This window comes from Ursus arctos, unplaced genomic scaffold (assembly GCF_023065955.2).
Source record: "Ursus arctos isolate Adak ecotype North America unplaced genomic scaffold, UrsArc2.0 scaffold_12, whole genome shotgun sequence".
Taxonomy (NCBI): domain Eukaryota; kingdom Metazoa; phylum Chordata; class Mammalia; order Carnivora; family Ursidae; genus Ursus; species Ursus arctos.
The window spans coordinates 64,458,688-64,485,470 of NW_026622786.1; the positions used below are offsets into that span (position 1 = coordinate 64,458,688).

At 39.4% G+C, this 26,783-nt stretch overlaps 1 protein-coding gene across 8 annotated transcripts in view; it reads right to left on the reverse strand.

Moving 5' to 3' along the window:
• The window catches only part of OSBPL9 (oxysterol binding protein like 9), a 182,361-nt gene that overhangs the window by 133,469 nt on the left and 22,109 nt on the right, over positions 1-26,783 (reverse strand). For all 8 annotated transcript variants that reach the window (XM_026498119.4, XM_026498118.4, XM_057310802.1 and 5 more), the window contains exon 2: positions 9,920-9,970. In XM_026498119.4, coding sequence (XP_026353904.2) covers positions 9,920-9,970 — 51 coding nt within the window. The remainder of the gene's footprint in view (positions 1-9,919; positions 9,971-26,783) is intronic.

The window sequence follows — 26,783 nt, forward strand, 5'->3', positions numbered from 1 at the left end:
AAACTCAAACTCAGGAAGCTTACAGATAACTTCCCTCTTCCAGTCAACAAGGGCAAAAATAAGACTCAAACACAGGTATGTCTGGTTCTTCTCTGTCATGCTGTGTGTGGTAAGCAGAATTTAAAAAAATTACCCCTATATAATTTCTTTCCCTTTTGGTGTGGGTGGAAACCTATGAATCTGATGAGATATCTCTGAAGTGATTATATTATAGAATGAGTTATCACTGGAGTGATTATGGCAAAAGGGAGATTATCTGGTGGGTGTAACGTAATCACATGAGGCCTTTTAAAAAGCAGTGTTTTCTGCAGCTGGTAGCAGAATGGGAAATTAGATTCAAAGCACTAGAAGGATTCAATGCATATTCCCTGCTGCCTTGAAGAAGGGAAGGGTCACATGACAAAGAAAAGCTACAGCTTTTAGAAGCTGAGAGGAACCCAGCTGACAGCAAGAAAATAAGAACCTCAGTCCTACAGTCAAAAGGAACTGCATTCTGCCAATAACCCGAATGACGTTGGAACAGATTCTCCCTTAGATTCTTCCTCAGAGCCTCCAGAGAAGAGCCCAGACCAGTCAATACCTTGATTTTCATGGTGGTGAGACTTTAAGCAGAGAATGCTTTTGAAAGGTCTGGTCTACAGAACTGTGAGATAATAAACAGGTAAAGGTCTGGTTTTTTGTTTTGTTTTGTTTTGAGGGGGAGGTTTTTTAATTGTGGTAAAATACACAGAAGACTTACCACTTAAACATTTTTTTAAGTGTTCAATTTAGTGGCATTAAGTCCATTCACACTGTTGTGCAACCATCACCCATGTCCATCTCCAGAACTTTTTAATCTTCCCACACTAAAACTATGTACCCATTAAACACTAACTCTCCAATCTCCCTTCCCTCCAACCCCTGGAAACTACCATTGTCCATAAATTTGACTACTCTAGGTACTGCATATAAGTAGAATCATACAGTATTTATCTTTTTGTGACTGGCTTATTTCACTTAGTATAATGTCCTCAAGTTTCATCCATGTTGTAGCATGTGTCAGAATTTCCTTCCTTTTTACGACTAAATAATACTCCACTGTATGTACATACCACACTTTGCTTATCCATTCATCCACTGAATGAATACTGAATTGCTTCTACTTCTAGGCTACTATGAGTAATGCTACTATTTACGTGGGTGTACAAATATCTGTTTGAGTCTGCTTTCAATTGTTTTTGGATATATATAAAATCAGTGTTGTTTTAAGTCAATTCCTAATCTTGAAAACTGGGTAAGTAAAACAAAGTAATCAAGCATTTATCCTGTTTATTTGATCTGTAGCACTGGGTAACCAAATTCATGAAGAGAACTCCTTACAAAATACTTCTGATAAAAATTAGAACAAAATGATGAAATATCATAAATTTGCAACCCCCAAATTAGTTGATGAATCTAGGTACTGAACATCAGTAGCTGCTAACATCAGTAAGGAGCAAAAACCAAACCTTATATACCTCCTGATAAAAGAACACACCACTACCTACAGCCTTACCGAAGGGATCAAACCTGAGTCTTATCTAGTCTCTGCAACCAGTTGCCAATTTGCAGGAAAAGCAGAGGGCAGAAGAGTATGCAGAATTACAGCTGTGTGCAATCAGTGAATTCTATAGTATGGAAAACTCCTACAGGTCAAAGGGTCTGGATTCTTCAATAGATAAATTACAAACAAGATGTATCAAGTTAAAAAGAAGGGCAAGACAAAAATATAGAATTCAGAAATATAAATCCAAGGAGTGATTACTATAGAATAGTGGTTACTTTAAGAGACAGGGAGGGGCCAATAATTAAATGAGGCACATAAAGAGGCTTCCAGGGCAGCTGCTAAAATTCTATTTCTTTTTTTTTTTTTTAAGATTGTATTTATTTATTTGACAGAGATACAGACAGCCAGCGAGAGAGGGAACACAAGCAGGGGGAGTGTGAGAGGGAGAAGCAGGCTCATAGTGGAGGAGTCTGATGTGGGGCTCGATCCCATAACGCCGGGATCACGCCCTGAGCCGAAGGCAGACGCTTAACCACTGTGCCACCCAGGCGCCCCTAAAATTCTATTTCTTTACCTGGGTGGTAGTCACAAGGGTTAATAATTGAGTTATATTTAAAAGAAAAAAAAAACACAGTGCATTAAATGTAACAATGAGACAGTGGCCCAAACCCAGACTGAATTCAATTTAAGAGCTGTCTCAATACAGCTCTGCCAGAGTCTCACTACTTAGCTATCTCAAGCCAAGAAAGCAGTTAATATCAGACTGAGTGGTGACTAAGGTCAGTAACAAATGCTTAGAAAAGCAATAAAACTGAGACGACAAAAGTGAAACCAATGGAAAGAAAAAAAAAGAACAGTAAACAGTGTAATAAGTTGAATTTTTAAATATCTATATCCTATCACATATACAGCACCTGCTCAAAATAAGCCTGTGTCATTTCCATCCTGCAAATACACCATACTTACTTCTATCTCAGCATGAGAATTTTTCCATTAGATTTTTGTCTCTGGGTTCCCATTCATGATGGCAACGTAGGAAGATCCTGAACTCATCTCCTCCCATAAACATACTGAGTCTACAATTACACATGACAATTTTCTCTTACAAAAAAAACCTTAAAGGCTGGTCGAGTGACAACTACAAATGCAGTAAACAAGAGGAAAACTACATCAAAGTGGGTAGGAGAGGCTGAGATACAATTTCACCATAAACCATACTCCAGGCACAGCATCCCACAACCGGGAGAGAACTCAAAACCCAGAACTTCCATCAGGCATCCCAACTTTTAAGGGAGACAAAACATCTTTGAAAATCAACTGGGCTTGCATCTGGAGACCCACAAGACCCCAGGGAGCTGGGAAACAGCTCTTAAAGGGCTCAGGTGCTCTGACTCACCCACCACAAGGCCCAGCTCACAGACAACTGATCACACCCAGACTAAAAGTCAAGGAGGCCCACCTGCTTATATTAAAGTGTCAGCCTTACAGGCAGACACCTAATTTAACACACACATCTGAGAGCCTCCTAGAACACTCGTCAAGGATAGAAACTGCACACTCTCCCTTTGCTATGCTCCAGAGCACCAATATTTCCTGGAAGGGAGCTTTCACATGTGTCTACTACTCCCATACCCACTGCCCCAATTCTGGGGGCTACTGCCTAAGAGATGCCTCTTGATCTGGAGGCCAGGGGAGCTTGCATTCCTGGTCCCATGGAAGTGCAATAATCAGTGTCACCAAGAAGGGAGATTATACTCATCTGGTGCCCTAATTTTTGCAATTGCTACCAGGGGACCCCTCTATATCACCTGGCTTTGGTGACCAGTGGGGCTTACTTACACTTGCAGGTCTGTAACCAACAGAGAAAAAAAATTCTTTCTTTTTTTAATTAAAGATTTTATTTATTTATTTTAGAAAGAGTGTGAGTGAGCACAAGTAGGAGAAGGGGCAGAGTGAGAGGGGGAGAGAGAATCTTAGACTCCATCCTGAGCGTGGAGCCCAATGTGGGGCTTGATCCCACAATCCTGAGATTGTGACCTGAGCCAAAATCAAGAGTCAGTGGCTTAACTGACTGAGCCACCCAGGTGCCACCAACAGAGAAAAAATTCTTCAACAGCTACCACCCAGGGGACAACAAGAGGCAACAGACCCAGGAGCCCAGTCTTTCTGTGAAGGCAACCTACTAGCTAAACATCATGACTACAGCCTGAGGGACAAGCTTCTAATTAAACATGCAACTTGGGGCCAACTGTAATCCTTTCCAGAGACCTTGGAAGGTGGGTGCTACCTTCACATTCACCCTCTGCCACACCCCAGAGCACCTGTCCTGGTTTTTATGCCTAGAACCCCAAATTTCCTGGCTGTTGCCCAGAGGATGTCCTTAATCACCCAGCTCTGGTGGCCAGGGTGAGTTGCACTGCTGGGTTCCACAAGACTGTGGTAATAGAAGAGATGCTTCTTGGCAAGCTACTACTACACAAACAGCAGACTGACGCACATTCCCCAGTCCTTCTCTGAAGGGAGCCCCTTAGCTTGTCTGGTACCTTTGACCTGAGGGGCAGGCTTCACATTTGGCACACATTTAGTGCCCTATGGAGCTGCTCTAACGAACACAGGCTGTGGACACTATCTTGGCCCTCTTCCTTGCTCCAGCTTCTGGTATCACCCAAAAAAGAGCTCTTACACACACCTGCAGCCCCAATTCCTGCATGACTGCCATCCAGGGGACACCTCCAGATGGCCTGGCTCTGATGGCCAGTGGGGCTTACATTTGCAGTCCCACAGGACTGTATATAATTGCATACATTTAAAAGCTGATGCTCCGGGGTCTGGCTTCCAGTCAGTTTGAATCTAGGTGCTGAGATCCTCCCCTTTGTGACACTGACAGGTCTTGGCACATCCTCAACTTTTGGGAGCTATTACAAATATAACAGACTGCTTGGACAAGCACAAAGGTTTGAGAGACAACCAAGAGCTGAGGTAGGGTTGAATGACAAGGTTCACCTCCTACAGGAGGCCACTTCTTCAAGTCTGGGAGAGGTGGGTGTTTTATCTACTGTACAGAAACCAACAGAGAGAGTCACACAAAATGAAGAAACAGAGGCATATGTTCCAAATGAAAGCCCAAGATAAAACCTCAGGAAAAAAAACCATGAAACAGAGACAAATAATGTACCTGATTAAGAATTCAAATCAATGGTCATAAAGATGCTCACCAAACTGGGAGAAGAATGGGTAAACATAGTGAGAACTTAAAGAAATGGAAAATATAAAAAGGTACCAAAAGAAGTCACACCACTAAAGAATACAATAACTGAACTGAAAAATATACTAAAGGGGTTCAACAGCAGACTAGATGAAGCAGAAGAAAAGATCAGTCAACTTGAAGACAAGTCAGTGGAACTCAATCAGAACAGCATAAGGAAAAAAAGAATGAAAAAAGTGAAGACAGCTTAAGGGACTTATGCAACAACATCAAATAAAGTAACATTCACATCATGGGGCTCCCAGAAGAAGAGAGAAAAAGCGTCAGGAATCTTATCTGAAGGAATAATGGGTGAAAATTTCCCTTACCTGGGGAAGGAAACACATAGCCATGTCCAGGAAGTACAGAGAATCCCAAGTAAGAGGAACCCAAAGAGAGCCACACCAAAACACATTATAATTAAAATGTCAGAAGTCAGGGAAACCTGGGCAGCTCAGTCAGTTAAGTGTCTGCCTTCAGTTCAGGTCATGATCTGAGGGTCCTGGAATCGAGTCCCACATTGGGCTCCCTGCTCAGCAGGGAGTCTGCTTCTTCCTCTCCCTCTGCTGCTCCCCCTGCTCATGTTCTTCCTCTCTCTCAAATAAATAACATATTTTTAAAAATAAAAATAAATAAAATATAAGAAGTTAAAGACAGAATCTTAATAAAAAAAAAAACAACCTTGTGATATAGCAGAGAACCCACATAAGACCATGAGCTCATTTTTCAGCAGAAACTTCACATGTCAGAAGGGAGTGAATTGTCATATGTAAAGTGCTGAAAGAAAAAACTTCCAACTAAGAACTGTACCCAGCAAAGTTATCATTCAAAAGTGAAGGAGAGTTTTCCAGACAAGTAAAAGATAAAGGAGTTCATCACTAAACCAGCCTTTTAAGAATTGTTAAAGTGACATCTTAAAGCTGGAAAGGAAAGGCACTAACAAGAAAACATGTGGAAGTAAAAATCTCATGCATAAGGCAAACACATAGTAAAGGAGATGGATTAACCACTTTTAAAGCTAGTATAACGGTTACAAGACAAAAGTAGTAAAACTATTAATACAAAAATTAGTTAAACACAAAAAGATGTAAAATATGACATCAAAAATATAAAACTTGGTGGGGATAACAAAAAATACAGTTTTTACAATGCATTCAAATTTAAAGTTCCTATCAACTTAAAATACACTGTTACATATAAAAGCTGTAATGAACCTCATGGCAACCACAAAGCAAAAACCTATAATGAGAAAGGAATAATACTAAAGAGAGACATGAAACTACAAGGGTAGAGAGCAAGAGAAGAATAAAGAACAGAGAGGAACTACAGAAACCACCAGAAAACAACAAAATGGCAACAAATACATACTTATCAATAATTACTTTAAATATAAGTGAACTAAATTCTCCGATCAAAAGACAGAGTGGCTGGATGGATAAATGAAACTAGACTCCCTTATATGTCACCTGAAAGATACTTACTTCAGATCGAAGGACACACAGAGACCGAAAGTGAAGGGATAGAAAAGATATTCTGTACAAATGGAAACCAAAAGAAAATTGGTATAGCTATCCTTACATCAGACAAAATAAACTTTAAAACAAAAACTGTAATAAAAGACAAAAAAAGTTATTACATAATGATAAAGGGGTCAATCCAACAGGCCATAACATCTGTAAACATTTATGCACCCAACATGGGAGAAACAAAATATATGAAGCAAATATTAACAGGCCTAAAGGGAGACACTGCTAGCAATACAGTAATAGGAGGAGACTACAGTAATCCAGTTTCATCAATGGATGCATCATCCAGGCAGAAAATCAATAAGGAGGGGCGCCTGGGTGGCACAGCAGTTAAGCGTCTGCCTTCAGCTCAGGGCATGATCCCAGCGTTATGGGATCGAGCCCCACATCAGGCTCCTCTGCTATGAGGCTGCTTCTTCCTCTCCCACTCCCCCTGCTTGTGTTCCCTCTCTCACTGGCTGTCTCTATCTCTGTCGAATAAATAAATAAAATCTTAAAAAAAAAAAAAGAAAAAAAAAGAAAATCAATAAGGAAACATCAGCCTTAAAAGACACATTAGACCAAATGGACTTAATAGATACAGAACATTTCACTGAAAAGCAGAATACAAATTCTGCTCAAGCACACATGCAACGTTCTCCAGGACTGATCATGTTAGATCACAAAACAAGTTGCTATACATTTAAGAAGACTAAAATATAAAGCATCTTCTCTGACCACAATGGTATGCAGCTAGAAATCAACGTGCAACATTGTGATTTATAAGAAATATATATTTGGTTATTCAAAAGACCAAAATATATTTCTCATATATATTTCATCTTCATCTACACTTTCGGCTCAAAGCTCCCAAAACCTTTGGAATTTCGTAAGAGTGATTAACGTCTTTTATTATGTTAATGGGGCAACTTTTGGAACCCACCTAAGGATGGGGGCTGGCTGGGGTGCCTGGGCGGCTCAGTTGGTTAAGCATCTGCCTTCAGCTCTGGTCATGATCTCAGGTTCCTGGGATCAAGCCCCACTTACAGCTCCCTGCTCAGCAGAGAGCCTGCTTCTCCCTTTCCCTCTGCCCCTCCCCCCACTTGTGCACATGCTCTCTCTCTCACTCAAATAAATAAAATCTTTTAGAAAGGGGGGGATGGGGGCTGGTTGCCAGGAGGACAGACCATGTGATTAGAGAGTTGGAACTTTTAGTCCTCCCCATCTCCAACCAAAGGTGAGGAGAGAGAGGTTGGAAGCTCAATCAGCTAACGGCCAAAGACTTAGTCCGTCATGACTATGCACTGAAGCTTCCATAAAAACCCAAAAATGACTGGGTTCAGAAAGGTTCCAAGTTAGTGAATACATGGAGATGGTGGGGGGGAGGGGGGAGAGTGGCATGCCTAGAAAGGGCATGGAAGTATCACAGTAATTCTAGTTACCTTTCCCCCAATCTTATTTTGTATCTCTTCATCTGGCTGTTGATTCACATCCTTTATCATATCCTTTAGTAAACTGGTAAACATGTTTCCCTGAGTTCTGTGAGTTGCTCTAGCAAATTACTGAACTTAAGGAGGAGGCTGTTGGAACCTCCAATTTGTAGCTGGTCAATTAGAACACAGGTAATAGCCTGGGGCTTGCTGGTGGTGCCTGAAGTAACCGGTGGAGGGCAGGCTTGTAGAACTGGACTCTTAACCTGTGGTGATTTTTCAAACACATCAATCAATGAAATGGAACAGACAGCCCAGAAATAAACCCACACATACATGGTCAGTTAATTTATGACAAAGGAGCCAAGAACATACAATGAGAAAAGAATAATCTCTTCAATAAACGGTGTTGGGAAAACTGGACAACCAAATGCAAGAGTGAAAGTAGACCATTATCTTACACCATACCCAAAAATTAACTCAAAATGGATTAAAGACTTGAACACAAGACCTGAAACCTTTAATAAAACTCAGAGAAAACACAAGCAGTAAGCTCCTTGACATTGTTCTGACTCCAAAAGCAAAGGCAACAAAAGCAAAAATAAACAAGTCGGATAACATTAAAGTAAAATCTTCTGCATACCAAAGGAAACCATCAACAAAATGAGAAGGCAACTTATTGAACAGAAGAAAATATCTGCAAATCACATATCAATAAGGTTAATATCCAAAATTTATAAAGAACCCACACACTCAACAGCAAAAAAAACCCCAAACAACCCAATTTAAAAATGGGTAGAGGTTCAAACAGACATTTTTCCAATGGAGCCACAGAGATGGTCAATAGGCACGGGGCAAGATGTTCAGCATCGCTGATTACCAGGGAAATGCAAATCACACACACACACACACACCCCATAATATTATTCAGTCATAAAAATAAATGAAATTGGGCCATTTGTGACAACATGAATAGATCGTGAGGCCATTATGCTACGTGAAATAAGTCAGACAGAGAAAGACAAATACTATCTAATCTCTAAAACAACAACAACAACAGAAAAAAACCCACTCTCTATCACAGAGAACAGCCTGGTGGTTACCAGAAGATGGGGGTAGGGTAGGAGAAATGTTCACTGTTTGGGGTTTTTTTTAAGTTTCAATAAATTAGAAAAAAAAAAAGAATTTAGTTTCTTTCTCAGTTATTTCCCATTTCTGACAATTAGCTACTGTTAATAAGGCAATAAAGGTTTGCTAAATATAGTCACATCTTCAAAAGTAAACATGAGAAAAAGATGGCAGAAAGAAAGCAACAGGAGCCAGAAGACTAGACTACTAGAAGCTATCTACCTAGTTATGATAAAGGCAGGCTCATCTTTAGATATAATGGAGTACTAGAAATTGTACACCCAACCATGTACTTTTTCTTGCCTCTGGCAATCTGGACAACGAAGGAAACTGACCAAGCAATTAAAAGCGGCATGAAGCAATAAGCCTGCACTGCCCAGTAAGGTAGCGACTACTAGCCTTACATGGTTAGTGGGTACCTGCTGTACAGCTAGTCTGAACTGAGATATACCATAAGTACAAAAGGCACACCAGATTTTGAAGACTCAATATAAAAAAAATAATGTAAAATATCTCATTAATAATTTTTTTACTGATTACATGCTGAAATAATAATATTCTGGATATATCGGCCTAAACAAAATATATTATTAAAATTAACTTCACCTGTTTCTTTTTCCTTTGTAAATGTGGCTACAACAAAATTTTATATATGTGGCCCACGTTATATTTCTATTGGACATCACTGCTTCATAGACCCTTATTAAATAGTGTTGAACGGGAAAAACAAAACAACTATAAGTAGGGATTTTTCAGAGTTTTTTCTACTGTTTGCTCTACTACCAACACTATAACTCATTTAATTCTAGCCCTGATCCCTGACTATAAAATAAGAGGTTAAAGAAAAAAATCAGTAGCTGCATTTAGTCATGGATACAACATTAAAACATTGACTAAAAGAACAGAGTTCTAGTCCTGGTTCTGTCACTGGCTAGCAGTTACGATGGAGAAATCATTTTTTTCTGAGCCTTGGCTGCTTATCCCAACAATTAAGTGAGAAAACTAAACTAAATTTAAACCTCCATGATTCCATCAAAATATTTTTTTCTGTCAAAATTGGTTTTCATAAAAATGAATAAATACTCACCCTGAGTCTAACACATCCTCTGCGAGAGCCTCTCATCATTTTGTCCTTGGACTAAAAGAAAAACAAAAACATTCAATGAATAAAAAATGAACAGACTATTTTTAGAATTATCTGCGGATAAAGAGAGGAAAATTACAGAAGTAATATCCCTCCATTCTTCATCCATATTCTCCATCCCCCTTCAACCCCACAACTCACTTAAAGATAGGAATTAGCAGTTTCAAATGAATATGTTTTTAAAGTGGTGGTGAGAATGTTGGTGCACTGCTGGTGCACTGTTGGTGGAAATGTAAACTGATGCAGCCACTATGGAAAAGAAAAGTTTCCTCAAAAAATTAAAAACACAAATACCATACGATCCAGTAATTCTACTTCTGGCTATTTACCCAAAGAAAATGAAAACACTACTTAGAAAAGATACATGCACCCCTAATGTTTACTGCATTATGTACAATAGCCAAGAAATGAGATCAGCCTAGTGTACCTCAATAGATGAATGGGTAAAGAAGATAAAGTGTGTGTGTATACACACACATACACACCGTGGAGTATTACTCAGCTACAACAAGAATGAAATCTTGCCATTTGTGACAACATGGATGGACCTACGGGGAATTGTGCTAAGTGAAATAAGTTGGACAGAGAAAGACAAATACCCTATGATTTCATTTATATGTGGAAGCTAAAAGATAAAACAAACAGAAACAGACTCATAAATACAGAGAACTGGTAGCTCCCAGAGAGGAGGAGGCTGGGGGATGGGAAAAATAGGTGAAGGGGATTAAGAGGTATAAACTTCCAGTTATAAAATAAATAAGTCATGGAGATGAAAAGTACAGCATAGAGAACATAGTCAATAATACTGTAAAAACTTTGTATGGTAACAGATGGTAACTGTACTTATTGTGATGAGAACTGAGTAATGTACATAAATGTTGAATCACTATGTTGTACACCTGAAACTAATATAATATTGAATGTCAACTATAAAAAAATGAAAACCTTTTATAGTCTCTACAAATAAACCTAATCATAGAATTTTGTGTGCCTTTAGTATAGTATATGTTACACTAATTTTAATTCCTTCTCACACCCCTTAACTCATATTTTAGTGTTTCTCATATTTTGGAGAGTTTGAGAATTACCTAGAGGGCTAAGAATCACCCAGAAGTTTAAGATTCACTCCCAGATGATTATGACTGAGGCAGATGGAGGACCACATTTTGAGAAACATTGCTTTATCTCTTTTCAATTTCCCAAAAGCGTCACATTTTTTTTTGCCTCTAAGATTTCTCAGCCAATGTTCCTCAGCTTGGAATGTCCTTGACCCTGATTTTTTGCCTTGTGTCACTCATCAACACCTTACCTTACCTGTGATTTGGATTCCCATTCTTCTCCCAGAGTCTTGTTTAACTCACCCATAAGATTGCATATTCCCTAGGGAGTAGGAATTCTGACTTCCACTTCAGAACAGTGTCTGGCACACATCAGATGCTCAAAAAGTATTTACTAATGAAATGTTTCTTACCCTGTAAGTCTCCCTTACTAGACTGGGCTGAGCAAAGGCTAGTTCTGCATAATAAGCCTTATGCTGATATTCAGTAAATAGTCCTAAGATTAAATTTAGTCATGTGTAATAAAATAAAGTGAATCCTCAAATATAATCAAAGTTTCAAAAATATTAATTACCTCAACAAACTGATATTTTTCTGTACTCCCCTATGCAAGAAAGAAAGAAAATAAGCCAACATCATGAAATTATGTTTTAAAGAAAATTGTCCCACTGTAAGCCATGGATGCCCTACATCCAACGTACTGAGCAACAGGCAAACTTCCAGTTATAAGATGACCACACAGGATTTAACGTACAGCATTTTCTATAGTTAACAACACTGTATTGTATACTTGAAAGTTACAAATAGAGTAAATCTTAAAAGTTCTCACCACAAAAAAAAAGAAAAGTTAACTATGGGAGGTATGGCTTATGTTAACTAACCTTACTGTAGTTATCATTTTGCACTGTGGATATATGTATATCAAATTATTACACTGTATACCTTAAACTTACGCAATGTTATAATCAATTATATCTCAAAAAAACTGGAAAAAATATTTCTCGGGGATATTTGTACATCTATATATAAAGATCTGCCTTATCCCTTTCATTGCCTGCAGTACTTTCTATGAATATAGCCTATGCCATTTTTTCATTGATTCTAAACTTACGAACGTAACAATATTACAATGATAAATCAAAGTTGATTCTTAGAAAAAGTACTGAGCCATAGGAATTCACGTTCAAAAATGATTATTTTAAACAAATGATTTTGAAGGGACAGAAGACAGTCTTCTTTATTCCACTTAAAATACAAGATTCATACATTTTATTTAAAAATTCTCACTACAAAGCACAGCCATAAGAGTTCTTTACTAACAATACAGCTAGCAAAAACACAGTTAATAAAAACATTCCCTAAGCATTTAATAGTCCTTTACCATACCCTAGACTTATCCTCAAAAGCGTCAAGGCATACATAAAAATAATAATTAGGTTTGAAAATACCCAATGAGAGAATACAAATCAAAGTAAGAACCAACACACTCATCCTTAATTCCTCTGCCACTTTTTTTTTTAAGATTTTATTTATTTATTTGACAGAGAGAGAGGCAGCGAGAGAGGGAACACAAGGAAGGGGAACGGGAGAGGGAGAAGCAGGCCTCCCACTGAGCAGGGAGCCCGATGCAGGGCTCGATCCCAGAACGCTAGGATCATGACCCGAGCAGAAGGCAGACAATGACTGAGCCACCCAGGCGGCCCATTCCTCTACCACTTTTAAAAATATGGCTATAGTGAAAAGGAAAAGAGTAAGACAGACCCATTAATAATGGTACCATTATTAGGGTTATGAATTAGAAAACACTGAAAGAAATAAGTGAAAATAATTAAAACAAATATAACCAGAAAACAATCAGACAATTCCAGAATGTGGAACATCCTACAAAATAATTGGCCTAGATTCTTTAAAAAAAAGTCCTAAAAATAAAAAAACAAAAAACAACAAAAAAAGACTAGCATGTAAATAATTATAATACAATGAAAAATAAGTTACATTAATATAGGTACAAAGTGGTATGAGTCACAGAAGGCTCCCTGCTGTGGAAAAAGATCAGTGAAGACAATACTGAAGTGACCGGGTTTCAGGTTTCAATCTGGGACTTGGAAAGAAAAAAAAGAAAAGAGGGGAAGTAGGAAGAACAGGGCATTCCAATCCAAGGGAGCACCACCAGCCAAGGCACAGGTACAGAAAACTACACACAGGGACGCCTGGGTGGCTCAGTCCTTAAGCGTCTGCCTTCGGCTCAGGGCGTGATCCTGGCCTTCTGGGATCGAGCCCCGCATCGGGCTCCTCCACTTGGAGCCTGCTTCTCCCTCTCCCCCTCCCCCTGCTTGTGTTCCCTCTCTCACTGGCTGTCTCTCTCTCCGTCAAATAAATAAATAAAATCTTAAAAAAAAAAACACACAACTACACACAAACTATTCATAGAAGGAGAGCAGATTAATAGACCCAAGCACAGAGTGCAAAGAGGAACGTGGAGAGAGCCGATGCTAAAAAGGAGGTATGGACACCAGATCCTGAAGAGTTTGAAAAAAATATTGAGTGGTTAAGGAAATCAAACTTTATTCAATAGTTAACGGATAGCTACTGAGGATTTTTTAGGAGGGTAATAACATTCTCAAAGGTGTGTTTTAGAAAAGTTAACACTTTAGTATGAGAACTTGGGCAAAAGAATAATAGTGACATTAATAATAGCAATAGCAGCAGCAACAGTAGATTCTCACTTACTGATGCCCTCTGTGTGATAAGCACTTTACAGTAAACCTTGCAAGATTTGACATGGTAAGAATTATTCACGTATTATAAATGAAAGTGACACCAGGGAGATCAAGTAAGTATTCAACATTCCACACATAAAATGTAACACAGTTTGACACAGCAGGCACAATTTAGAATGGCTGCCCTGCGAATCATTCCCCCAAACCATCATCTGCTCTGCTAGCCTGGAATCCTCTTCCACAATGGCACAGGGTCTTCTCATTCTCTCTCCACTCAGCTCTGACACGCACCACAGGGAAGCTGATGTGATTAAGTACCCCAAACATAGTGAGTACTGAAGGGGTGGTGTCACAGGACCCACTACCACACAAGGCAGAATAGAGTCCTTCCCCCAGAAGTTTTTCTACTGGAGCTGAAGGAAGAGCTCTTCCTATCTGTTCTTGAAGCTATGAAGTATAGTTGCCATGAGACATGTGCCTTCTACGTGAAGAAAGCAATAAATAAAGCGTACACAGTGAGATGAGAGGTGGAGAGTCCTAGCTGCCAGTGTCCAGCTACACCCTGGCCTGAGGCAAACCTGCTTAAGCAAACGCCACTCACTGAATATCAGGGGTTTTTTAAACAAATACAAGTAGCTTCTGCCAATGAGAAAAAGGTAGGGCCAGCAACCCCACTCCAGTAATCTTCCTTCCAGGTGTTATTTTACCAATGTTCTGAGACCTGCCAACAAATTTTTAGCAGGTTGGAACAGTCACACAACCTACAACTTAAATGAGGGGCGCCTGGGTGGCTCAGTCAGTTAAGCGTCTGCCTTTGGCTCGGGTCATATCTCAGGGTCCTGGGATCGAGCCCCTCCTTATCAGGCTCCCTGCTCAGTGGGGAGTCTGCTTCTTCCTTTCCCTCTGCCCCTTCCCCGCCTCTCCATTCATGTGTGTGTGTGCCCATGTGCATGCACTCCCTCTCGCTCAAATAAAATCTTAAAAAAAAATAAACCAAAAACCTGTAACTTAGATGAGATCCCTCTTTCTGCCTCCAGGTACAAGGACAAGCACCTCAAGAAAGGATCACTCTGAAATGGATGCTAAAAGAGCCAGTCTTTTAGGCTGGATAAGGATCCCCCATGAAGTGGGGAGATACACAGCTGATATGTTCTACTCCCTAAAGGGCTCCAAGACTAGCAAAGACTTTTGGGTTCTGTGGTTGCATTTGCTGGTTTCTCATATTTATTAACACAAGAGCAGTGGGTCCTGTTACAACAAGCCATGCAATCAAAAATTATTTTTAAGGGGCACCTGGGTGGCTCAGTTAAGTGTCCAACTCTTGATTTCAGCTCAGGTCATGATCTCAGGGTCGTGAGACAGAGGCCCTTATCAGGCTCTTTGCTCAGCACTGAGTCTGCCTGAGATTCTCTCTCCTTCTCCCTCTGCCCCTCCACTGTGTGCTCTCCCTCTCTCAAAATAAACAAATAAATCTTTTTAAAATTATTTTGAATAATCCTAGGCTAATCAGCTAACCCCAAGGTATTGATTCAGATTATAATTCATATTAAAATTTCAACATAAATTACCACAAATACAATATAATGCTGCCTGTAATAGACTACATGTCCCCCAATATCCATTCTCCTTTCTTCTTCCTTTCAGTAATAAAATCCTCCACCCCAAGTTTTAACTGCATACATGGCTCTCCTGTTAGACATTACATTCCCAGCCTCCTTTTCAGTTAGATATAAGCTATTCATCTATATACTGGCCAGTGGGCTATGAATGGAAGCAATGTATGCAACACATTGTGCCTTTAAAAGAAAACTGCTTGGGGGCGCCTGGGTGGCACAGCGGTTAAGCGTCTGCCTTCGGCTCAGGGCGTGATCCCGGCATTATGGGATCGAGCCCCACATCAGGCTCCTCTGCTATGAGCCTGCTTCTTCCTCTCCCACTCTCCCTGCTTGTGTTCCCTCTCTCACTGGCTGTCTCTATCTCTGTCAAATAAATAAATAAAATCTTTAAAAAAAAAAAAAAAAGGAAACTGCTTGCAGGGCTCCTGGCTGGCTCAGTCAAAAGAGCATGTGATTCTTCATCTTGAGTTCAAACCCATGTTTGGTGTAGAGATTACTAAAAATAAATAAAATTACTTAAAATTACTTAAAAAAAAAAAAAGAAAACTCCTTGAAAACTCATTCTTTTCAAGTGCACATGGAACATTCTCCAGGACAGACCACATGTTAGGCCATAAAACAAACCTCAATAAATTTGAAAGTATGGGAATAATACAAAGTATGTTCTTTAATCGTGATGTGTTAAAAGCAGAGCTCAATAACAAAAGGAAATTTAGGAAATTCAAAATATGTGGAAATTAAATGACATACTCCTGAATAACTACTGGATCAGAGCAAAAAAATCAGAAGGGAAATTAGAAAATATTTGTGATGTGAAAATGAAAACAACATACCAAAACTTTCAGGAGATAGTGAAAGCAATTCTTAGAAATTTATAACTGTAAAAACCTACATTAAAATGAAATATCTGAAATCAATAACCTAACTTTATACCTTAAGTAACTACACAAAATAGAGCAACTAAACCTAAAGCAAGCAAAAGAAAGGAAATAATAAAGATTACAAAATAATAAGCAAAAATAAATGAAATTAAAAAATAGAAAAATAGGAAAAAAAATCAATGAAACCAAATGCTGGTTCCTTGAAGAAGATCAACAAAATGGACAAAACTTAAGCTTTACTAACCAGGGAAAAAAAGAGGAGCCAAATTACTAAAATTAGGAATAAAGGAGGAGACATTATTAACAACCTTACAGAAACAAAAAGGATTCTGAGGTAACATTATAAATAACAAATTACATAATCTAGATGAAACAGATTCAAGAACAAACTGTCACAACTGACTAAAGAAGACAAAAAAAAAAAATCTGAATAGGCCTATAACAAGTAAAGAGTTGAATTAGTCATCAAAAAACTTCTCACAAAGAAAAGCCTAGGCCCAGATGGCTTCACTGATAAATTATATCAATGTTTAAAGAATTAACAACAACCTTTCATATTCTTCCAAAATTTTAAAAGAAGGAACACTTCCCAACTTCTATGAGTACCAAAGAGACAAATGTATCAGAAGAAAAGACCAACATCTACTGTGAATAAAGATGCAAAAATCCTCGACAAAATACTAGCAAACCAAATCCAGCAACATGTAAAAAGGATTATACAGCTTAACTATTATGGTCTAAATTTGTGTCCCCCCTTTTCAAATTCATATGTTGAAATCCTAACCCTCAAGATGATGGTATCAGGAGGTGGAGCCTTTGTAATAGCCCACATGAATGGGATTAGTGCCCTTATTTAAAATAAAAAAAAAAAAAAGCCTGAAAGAGCTCCCTTGCCCCTTCCACCCTATGAGGTTATGGTGAAAAAAATGGTCATCTAAGAAGGTCCTCACCAGACACTGAAATCTACCAGTGCCTTGATCTTGACTTCCTAGCCTCCAGAAATGTAAGAAATAATTTCTGTTGTTTATAAGCTACCCAGTCCACGGTATTTTTGTTATAGAACCCAAACATACTAAGACAATGACCAAGTGGGATTTATTCCCGGAATGCAAGGTTGAGTCAACATATGAAAATAAATCAATATAATATACCATATTAACAAAATAAGGAACAAAAAAATCATACAATCATCTCAAAAACAGGAAAAGCACTTGACAAAATCCAACATTCTTTCATGATAAAACCACTCAAGGAATAGAAGGTAACTTTTCTATTTCATAGAAGGACATCTATGAAAACCCACAGCTAATATCATACTTAATGGTAATGGACTAATAAAAGCTTTACACCCAAGAGCAGGAACTAGACAAGGATGTCCCTCTCTCATCACTTCTATTTAACATTGTACTGGAGGTTCTAGCTGGGAAAATTAGACAAGAAATAAAAACCATCCAGGGGTGCCTGGGTGGCTCAGTCGTTAAGCATCTGCCTTCGGCTCAGGACGTGATCCCAGAGTCCTGGGACCCAGCCCTGCATCAGGCTCCCTGCTCCTTTGGGAGCCTGGTTCTTCCTCTCCCACTCCCCCTGCTTGTGTTCCCTCTCTCACTGGCTGTCTCTCTCTCTGTCAAATAAATAAATAAACTCTTTAAAAGAAAAGGAAAAGAAATAAAAGACATCCAGATTAGAAAGGAAGAAATGATATTATTTGAAGATGACAGAACCTATATATAGAAAATCCTAAGGAATCCACCAGAAAACTATTAGAGGTAATAAAAGAGTTCACCAAGTTTTCAGACCACAAGACCAATATATAAAAATCAATGTGTTTCTTTTTTTTTTTTTTTAAGATTTATTTATTTGAGAAAGAGAGACAGAGAGAGAGCGGGATGGAGGGAGAGAGAGGGAGACAGAGTCTTAAGCAGACTCTGGGCTGAGCACAGAGCCCAACACAGAACTCGATCCTGCAATCTGAGAGATCACAACCTGAACTGAAACCAAGAGTCGGATGCTCAACCGAATGCACCACCCAAGTGTCCCAAAAATCAATCTATACTCTTGGAATGAAAAAATCTAAAAATAAAATGAAAAAACAATTCAATTTATAATATCAAAAAGAATTTAAATACTTAGTATTAAATTTAATTTTTAGAAGTACAAGGCTTGTACAATGAAAACTGAAAAGCATTGTTGGAAGAAATCAAAGAAGATCTAAATAAATGGAAAGACATCTCATGTTCATGGAGTGGAAGACTGAAATATTATTACAATGGCAATATTCCCCAAATTGGCTTACAGATTTCATATAATCCCTATCAAAATCCCAACTATCTTTTTTGCAGAAATTGACAAGCTGATCCCAGAATAGCAAAAACAATCTTCAATAAAACAACAACAAAGTTGGAGGACTCACACTTCTCAGTATCAGCACAATAAAAAGCTACAGTAGCAAAGACAGTAATTAGAACAATGAAATAGAATTGAAAGTCTAGAAATAAACTTATACAGCTATGGTCAATTGATTTTTGACAAGGATGCCAAGAGCTCCAGTGGGGGAAAGAATAATCTTTTTAACAAAGAGTATGGAGACAACTGGATATACCCCTATGCAAAAGAATAAAGTTAGACCCCTACGCTATACCATAGAAAACCATTAAACTATTAAAAATAAGCTAAAACTATGAAACTCTTAGAAGAAAACATAGGTATAATTCCTTGTGACCATGGATTATGCAATGGTTCTTAGGACACCAAAAGCAAAAGCAACAGAAGAAAAATAAACTAAACATCAAACTTTAAAAAAAAATTATGCTTTTTCAAAGGACACTAGCAAGAAAGTTAAAAAAAACACCACACGAAATGTAAGAACATATTTACAAATCATATATCTGGTAAGGGACTAGTATCTAGAATATATGAAGAACTCTAACAATTCAACAATAAAGACAACTCGACTTAAAAATGAGCAAAGGATTTGAATAGATATTTCTCATAAGAAAAACAAATTCACAAGATAATTTCAGCTAGTGATAAATGTTAAGAAGAAAATAAAGCAGAGTGATGATCAGAAAGTCGTTGTAAGGAAGAAGGGTTCCACTCTAATGTAGGTGGTTTGGGAAGACTCAGAGGAGCTGCTATCTGCACTGAGATTTGAATGAGAAAAGCCTATAAAGTAAAGAATCTGGGGGGAAAGTTTCAGGCAAAAGGAATAGCAGGAAATGATTCATTAGTAAGCTTGTTCTCCCATTCGTTCTCAGCAAGGGCTATTTCAGATTTTCTCCATTCTTCCGATAGGCATACTCCCTCAGCACGTTTCCACTTGGTCTTCTCACAGGCATTTCAAACTCGACATGTCCGAACCCAACTCATGATTTTCTTTCTCGAATCCTATCTTTCATCCATCCAAAGTACCCCCCATTTCTGTCTCCTAAAAATCTCTCAAATCCTTCCATTTAACTTCTTCTCCACTGTAACCACCCTAATCCAGACCTCCATAATCCATCCCCCCTATGCCGCATCACCTTCTAACTCTTCTCTATCTACTCCCCCTCTCTCCTAATCCTTCTCCATATAGGAGCCAGAAAAATCTTTCCAAAACATAAACCTGAGCAGGTCGCTAACCTTGATTAAAAACAAAACAAAACAAGCAAAAAAATATTTCAAGGTTCTACACTGCTCTTAGGATAAAATCCAAATTTCTTCATTTACCCTCTACAAACACCCTCTTTGTTCTGGCCCTAGTCTACCTCTAAAATCCCCATTATCCCTGCACCCTAGCCACGCTGACCTTTCATTCTTGAAACAGCCAAATGCCTTCCTGCCTTAGGCCTTTTGCATAGATTGTTCCCATTGCCTGAAGTGCTTGCACTCATCTACCTTCACTTCATTAACTGCGTAATTCCTACTCATCCCTCAATTACCTCAGAAAAGCTTTACGTGAACCCCTTGACTAGATTACCCACCACTCACATAATATTCTCTTATAACACTGTCTTCCTATAGTATGGTGGAGAAATAAAATTTCCCTGGATTTCTCAGTGTCACTGTAAAAAGCCCTGGAGTTCTCCAAAATTTCCACATCCCAGAATTAGATCTGTTGTTTTCCCCATCTGAAAGGATAAAGAAACGTCTTTTCATTTCCCAAAGAAAGTTGAAAATTCAAAGCCCGGAGTAGGTCCCTAGGCTAAGCCTACAAGGTGCCAGGAAAAGGGCAGGAGGTATCTCCCTAGGTATTTACAAGAAAGAAAGGAAAGGAAAGGAAAAGAAAAGAAAGAGGGAGGGAAGGAGGGAGGAGGGAAGGGAGGGAGGGAGGGAGGGAGGGAGGAAGAAAGAAAGAGAAAAGCAAAGAAGGGAAAAAAGGAAAGAAGGAAGAGGCAGAAGGCAGGAAGGGAAGGGGGAGGAAAGGAACGAGGGAGGGAGGGAGGGAGGAAGAGGAAGGGAGGGAGGGAGGGGGAGGGAGGGAAGGAAAAGAGAAAAAAGAAAGGAAGGAAGAGGGAGAAGGGGAAAGGGAAGGAGGGAGGGAGGGGAAAAAGGAAGGAGAAGGAAGGAAGGAAGGAGAGAAAGAGAGAGAGAGAGAGAGAGAGAGAAAGAAAGAAAGAAAGAAAGAAAGAAAGAAAGAAAGAAAGGGAGGAAGGGAAGCCACAGAACTGGAAAGGCCTCTAGATTGTAAAAGTGGAGACCCACAAGGCTATCTGGCTCCAGGAAAGATTTTACTTGTATACCAAGTTAGATATGCAAGTAACGGGCTAGAGTTAGGATTTAGGCTTATTACCTTTCTAAGGTGATCCTTTTCAGGAGAAGAGAGAGACAGTTGCCTCTTTACTCTTCAAAAGCAGAGAAGAATCATTTTTCCTCATCCTTCACCTACAACCACTCAGCTAGCTATATGTGTAGGATAACTGATGTGGTTCTTACAGCACTGCCCTAGGGGTAAGAACTAGGGCAGAAGCAGGCCAATACATTTATGATTATGAACTCTGGTTCTAACCCAGAATTCCTCATGTATGCATTCAGGATAAAATTAATAAAAATGAATATTTTTTTAAAAACCCACAAAGTATTTGAACAATAATTAAACAATTCCGAAATTACTTATTTGAAGTTCCTCATCCCTATTGGCCTATAAATTTTAAGACAATAGTCTAATATACAATAAAAGACTCAAAAATATTTGTTGAACGGATGACTAGAAGGATATACATAAATGCACACAGCCATTTTCAGTTTCAATAAATACAGCCTATAACCTTATATGCTATGCCTCAACAGCAAGTAATCCAAAGCTTCTATTATTTTGGTTATGTTGCCAAGAAAACTAAAATAAAGCTGTTAAATAAGTTGCCCCAGTACAAATTAAATTTCATAGCGTTCTGTCTGTTACTAAGCCTGTTAAGCCTGTCTTAAAGGAAAAGAACTTTTGTGCTACCATCTTCAAACCTGCTTGACACTTAGATATTTATCTTGGCATTGCCTGCTGCTCCCAGGAAGTCGAGAACACAGTCTAACCCCCACCTGTTTTGATAATAAAACAGTTGGGGAAATAATCAGCACATTCATTAGCCCCTGCTAAGAAGAAATCTAGGCTGGGGTTAAAGCAACCAAAAGAAGCTTTCTGCTGACTATACAATAAAGAACGCTGTGGAGAAATTTACTAAATTAACAAAACCAGAAAGTTTTTCCTTTTCCCATGGTAGTAAATTTCTTGAAGAGTCACAAAGGTCTATCAGAAAGAATTTACACTGACAAAATTAACTGCACAAACTATTTCAGAATATAACTTTTTTAGGCTCACTTAATGAGAGGGACAATTGTAGCCACAGAGATACATTATCACCTCTCTCACTCCAAACTCATGGGCCACTACCATCACCACCACCACCCTCCCAAACACATACACTCCCTCCCAATGATCACTTAGGGAAAATACATAAAATGGGGGGGAAAGATGGCGGAAGGGTAGGGGGACCCTTTCTTCAGCTGCTCCCCTGAATCGAGCTTGATATCTACCAGATCATCCTGAACACCCATGAAATCAGCCTGAGATGTAGATAGATACATCTGGATCTCTACAAACGAACATCTCCAGTGCTGAGTATTGAGGTAGGAGGCGGGTAGCTGTGATTCAGCACATAGATATCGGAGGATAAAGGAAGGGGGAGGGAGGCGCTGCGCTTCAGCACTGGGAAGCAGTAGCCACCTGCACTGGGGAGCGGGCTGGACTCAAGGACCGGCACCCACGTGAAAGCAGACTGAAACCGAGAGCTCGGGAGCACGCACACAATCAGACTGAAAACCAGAGCTCCCGGAGCGCTCACTGGAACCCGACTGATACCAGGAGCTCGGGAGTGCGCGCGCGACCAGACTGAAAACTAGGGCTCCAGAGCGAGTGTGAACCACACTGAAACAGGGAGCTTGGGAGCGCACGTGGAAACCGGGGGCGGCTGGCGGTGTTAGAAGCCCAAAGGACAGAGACGTGCCAGCCCTGGAAGCGAGGACTGGGAGAGTGGCTGTGCGGTGCACATCCCAGGACGCTGCAGGGTTATTAACAGTTCCAACAGAAACAGAGTTAAAATGGCCAGGAGAGCTCAGTGGAGAGCAGACTGCGATCTCTCTGTTCTGAGACAGAGGCTAGGATACGGCCATTGCTGCTCTGACACTCAGAAGAGTCACAGAAAACCGCCAGGGAAAGCCACCAGAGAACAACAGCCCGGAAATACCAGTTCACATTGTGCCCATCCATATCCACCCTCGCAGGGTACAGAGCAACTCTACCCAAACAGGGCTGCCTGAGTATCAGCACGGCAGGCCCCTCCCCCAGAAGGCAGGCTGAAAAATCAAGAAGCCCACATCCCTAAGGTCTCTATAAAACAAGTGCACACTGCCTGGGTCCTGGTCACTAATTTGGGCTCTGTGCAACCCTGCAACCTCTCATCAGAATGACGAGGAAGAGGAACCCTCACCAAAGAAAGGACAATGAGTCTGTGGCCTCTGCCACAGAACTGATGGATATGGATATAACCAAATTGTCAGAAATGGAGTTCAGAGTAACAATGGTCAAGATGTTGTGCAGGCTTGAAAAAATTATTAACGAAAATATTAACGAGAATATAGAATCTCTAAGGGCAGAAATGAGAGCAAATCTGGCAGAAATTAAAAATGCTATGAATCAAATGCAGTCTAAACTGGATGCTCTGGCGGCCAAGGTAAATGAGGCAGAAGAACGAATTAGTGAGTTGGAAGATGAGATGATAGAAAAGAAGGAAAAAGTGGGAACTTGGCTTAAAAAATCCAATCTCAAGAATGTAGAATACGGGAGATTACTGACTCAATGAAATGTTCCAATGTCAGAATCATCGGCATCCCCGAGGAGTGGAGAGAGAGGTCTAGAAGATGTATTTGAACAAACTGTAGCTGAGAACTTCCCTAATCTGGCGAAGGAAACATGCATTCATGTCCAAGAGGCAGAGAGGACCCCTCCCAAGATCAGTGAGAACAGACCAACACCACCTCACATAATAGTAAAATTTGCAAATCTTAGATCCAAGGATAAAATCTTGAAAGCGGCCAGGAGGAAGAGAATCCTCACCTACGGAGGGAGAAACATCAGAATAATGTCAGACCTATCTACAGAGACCTGGCAAGCCAGAAAAAGCTGGCAAGACATATTTAGAGCACTAAGTGAGAAGAATATGCAGCCAAGGATCCTTTACCAGCAAGGCAGTCATTCAGACTTGATGAAGAGACAAGGACCTTCCAAGACCACCAGAACCTGAAAGAATATGTGACCACCAAGCCAGCCCTAAGAGAAATATTAAGGGGGGTTCTATAAAAGTAAAAAGACCCAAGAGAGATACAGAACAGAAATTTACAATCTACAGAAAAAAGACTTCACAGGCAGCATGACATCATTAAAATCATATCTCTCAATAATCACTCTCAATGTGAATGGCCTAAATGCTCCCATAAACGCCATAAGTTTGCAGACTGGATAAAAAGACATGACCCATCGATATGCTGTCTACAAGAGACTCACTTTGAACCTAAAGATACATCCAGACTGAAAGTGAAGGGATGAAAAACCATTTTTCATGCGAAAGGACCTCAAAAGAAAGCTGGAGTAGCAATTCTCATATCAGATAGATTAGATTTTAAACTAAAGACTGTTGTTAGAGATACAGAAGGACACTACATTAAGCATAAAGGATGTATCCAAAAAATGGATATAACAATTATAAATATCTATGCCCCCAGAAAGGGAAGCAGCTAGATACACAAGCCAACTCTTAACCAGAATAAAGAGACATATAGATAATAATACGTTAATAGTAGGGGACCTCAACACTCCACTCTCACTAAAAGACAGATCACCTAACCAGAAAATCAACAAAGAAACAAGAGCTTTGCATGATATCCTGGACCAGACGGACCTCATAGATATATACAGAACACTACACCCCAGAACAACAGAATACTCATTCTTTTCGAATGCACATGGAACTTTCTCCAGAACAGACCATATACCAGGTCACAAAACAGGTCTCAACCAACACCAAAAGACTGAGATTATTTCCTGCATATTCTCAGACTACAATGCTTTGAAACTGGAACTCAATCACAAGGAAAGTTTTGGAAGAAACTCAAACACTTGGAAACTAAGAACCATCCTGCTCAAGAATGATTGGGTAAACCAGGGAATTAAGAAGGAGATTAAGCAATTTTTGGAGACCAATGAAAATGAAAACACATTGGTCCAAAACATATGGGACACTGCAAAGGCAGTCCTAAGGGGAAAATACATAGCCATCCAAGCCTCACTCAAAGGAACAGAAAAATCTAAAATGCAGTTTTTATATTCTCACCTTAAGAAACTGGAGCTGGAACAGAAGAACAGGCCTAACCCACGCATGAGAAGGCAGTTGACTAAGATTAGAGCAGAGATCAATAAATTAGAAACCAGGAGCACAGTAGAGCAAATGAACAGAACTAGAAGCTGGTTCTTTGAAGGAATAAATAAGATCAATAAGCCACTGGCCAGACTTACTCAAAAGACTAGACAAAGTACCCAAATTAATAAAACTATGAATGAAAGGGAAGAGATCACGACCAACACCAAGGAAATAAAAACGATCATTAGAAACTTTAATCAACAACTTCATGCCAATAAATTAAACAACGTGGAAGAAATGGATGCCTTCCTGGAAACCTATAAACTACCAAGACTGAAACAGGAAGAAACTGATTATTAAACAGACCGATTAATTATGAAGAGATTGAAGCAGTGATCAAAAACCTTCCCGAAAACAAGAGTCCAGGGCCTGACGGATGCCCAGGGGAATTCTACCAACCATTCAAAGAAGAAATAATACCTATTCTCCTGAAGCTGTTTCAAAAAAATAGAAACAGAAGGAAAACTACCAAACTCATTCTATGAGGCCAGTATTACCGTGATCCCCAAACCAGGCAAAGACCCCATCAAAAAGGAGAATTACAGACCGATATTCCTGATGAATACAGATGCCAAAATTCTGAACAAGATCCTAGCTAACAGGATCCAATAGTACATTAAAAGGATTATCCATTGTGACCAAGTAGCATTCATCTCTGGGATGCAAGGGTGGTACAACATTCGCAAATCGATCAGTGTGATAGATCATATCAACAAGAGAAGAGTCAATAACCATATGATCCTCTCAACGGATGCAGAAAAAGCATTTGACAAAATACAGCATCCCTTCCTGATTAAAACCCTTCCGAGTGTAGGGATAGAGGGTACATTCCTCAATTTCATAAAAACCATCTATGAAAAGCCTATAGCGAAAATTATTCTCAATGGGGAAAAGCTGAAAGCCTTTCCCTTAAGATCAGGAAAACGACAAGGATGCCCACCCTCGCCATTATTATTCAACATAGTACTAGAAGCCCTTGCAACAGCAATCAGACAACAAAAAGGGATAAAAGGTATTCACACTGGCAAAGAAGAAGTCAAACTGTCTCTCTTCACAGATGACATGATACTCTATATGGAAAATCCAAAAGACTCGACCCCCAAATTACTAGAACTTATAGAGCAATTCAGTAATGTCGTGGGATACAAAAATCAATGCTCAGAAACCAGTTGCATTTCTATACACGAACAATGAGACTGAAGAAAGAGAAATTAGGGAATCGATTCCATTTACAACAGCACCAAAAATCATATGTTATCTCGGAATTAATTTAGCCATAGAGGTAAAGGATCTATAGTCTAGAAACTACAGATCACTCTTGAAAGACATTGAAGAAGGCACAAAAAGATGGAAAACATCCCATGCTCATGGATTGGAAGAATAAACATAGTTAAAATGTCTATGCTACCCAGAGCAATCTACACTTTCAATGCCATGCCGATCAAAATACCAATGACATTTTTCAAAGAGCTGGAACAAACAAGCCTAAAATTTGTGTGGAACCAGAAAAGACCCCGAATCGCCAAGGAAATGTTGAAAAGGAAAAACAAAGCTGGGAGCATCACGTTGCCTGATTTCAAGCTATACTAC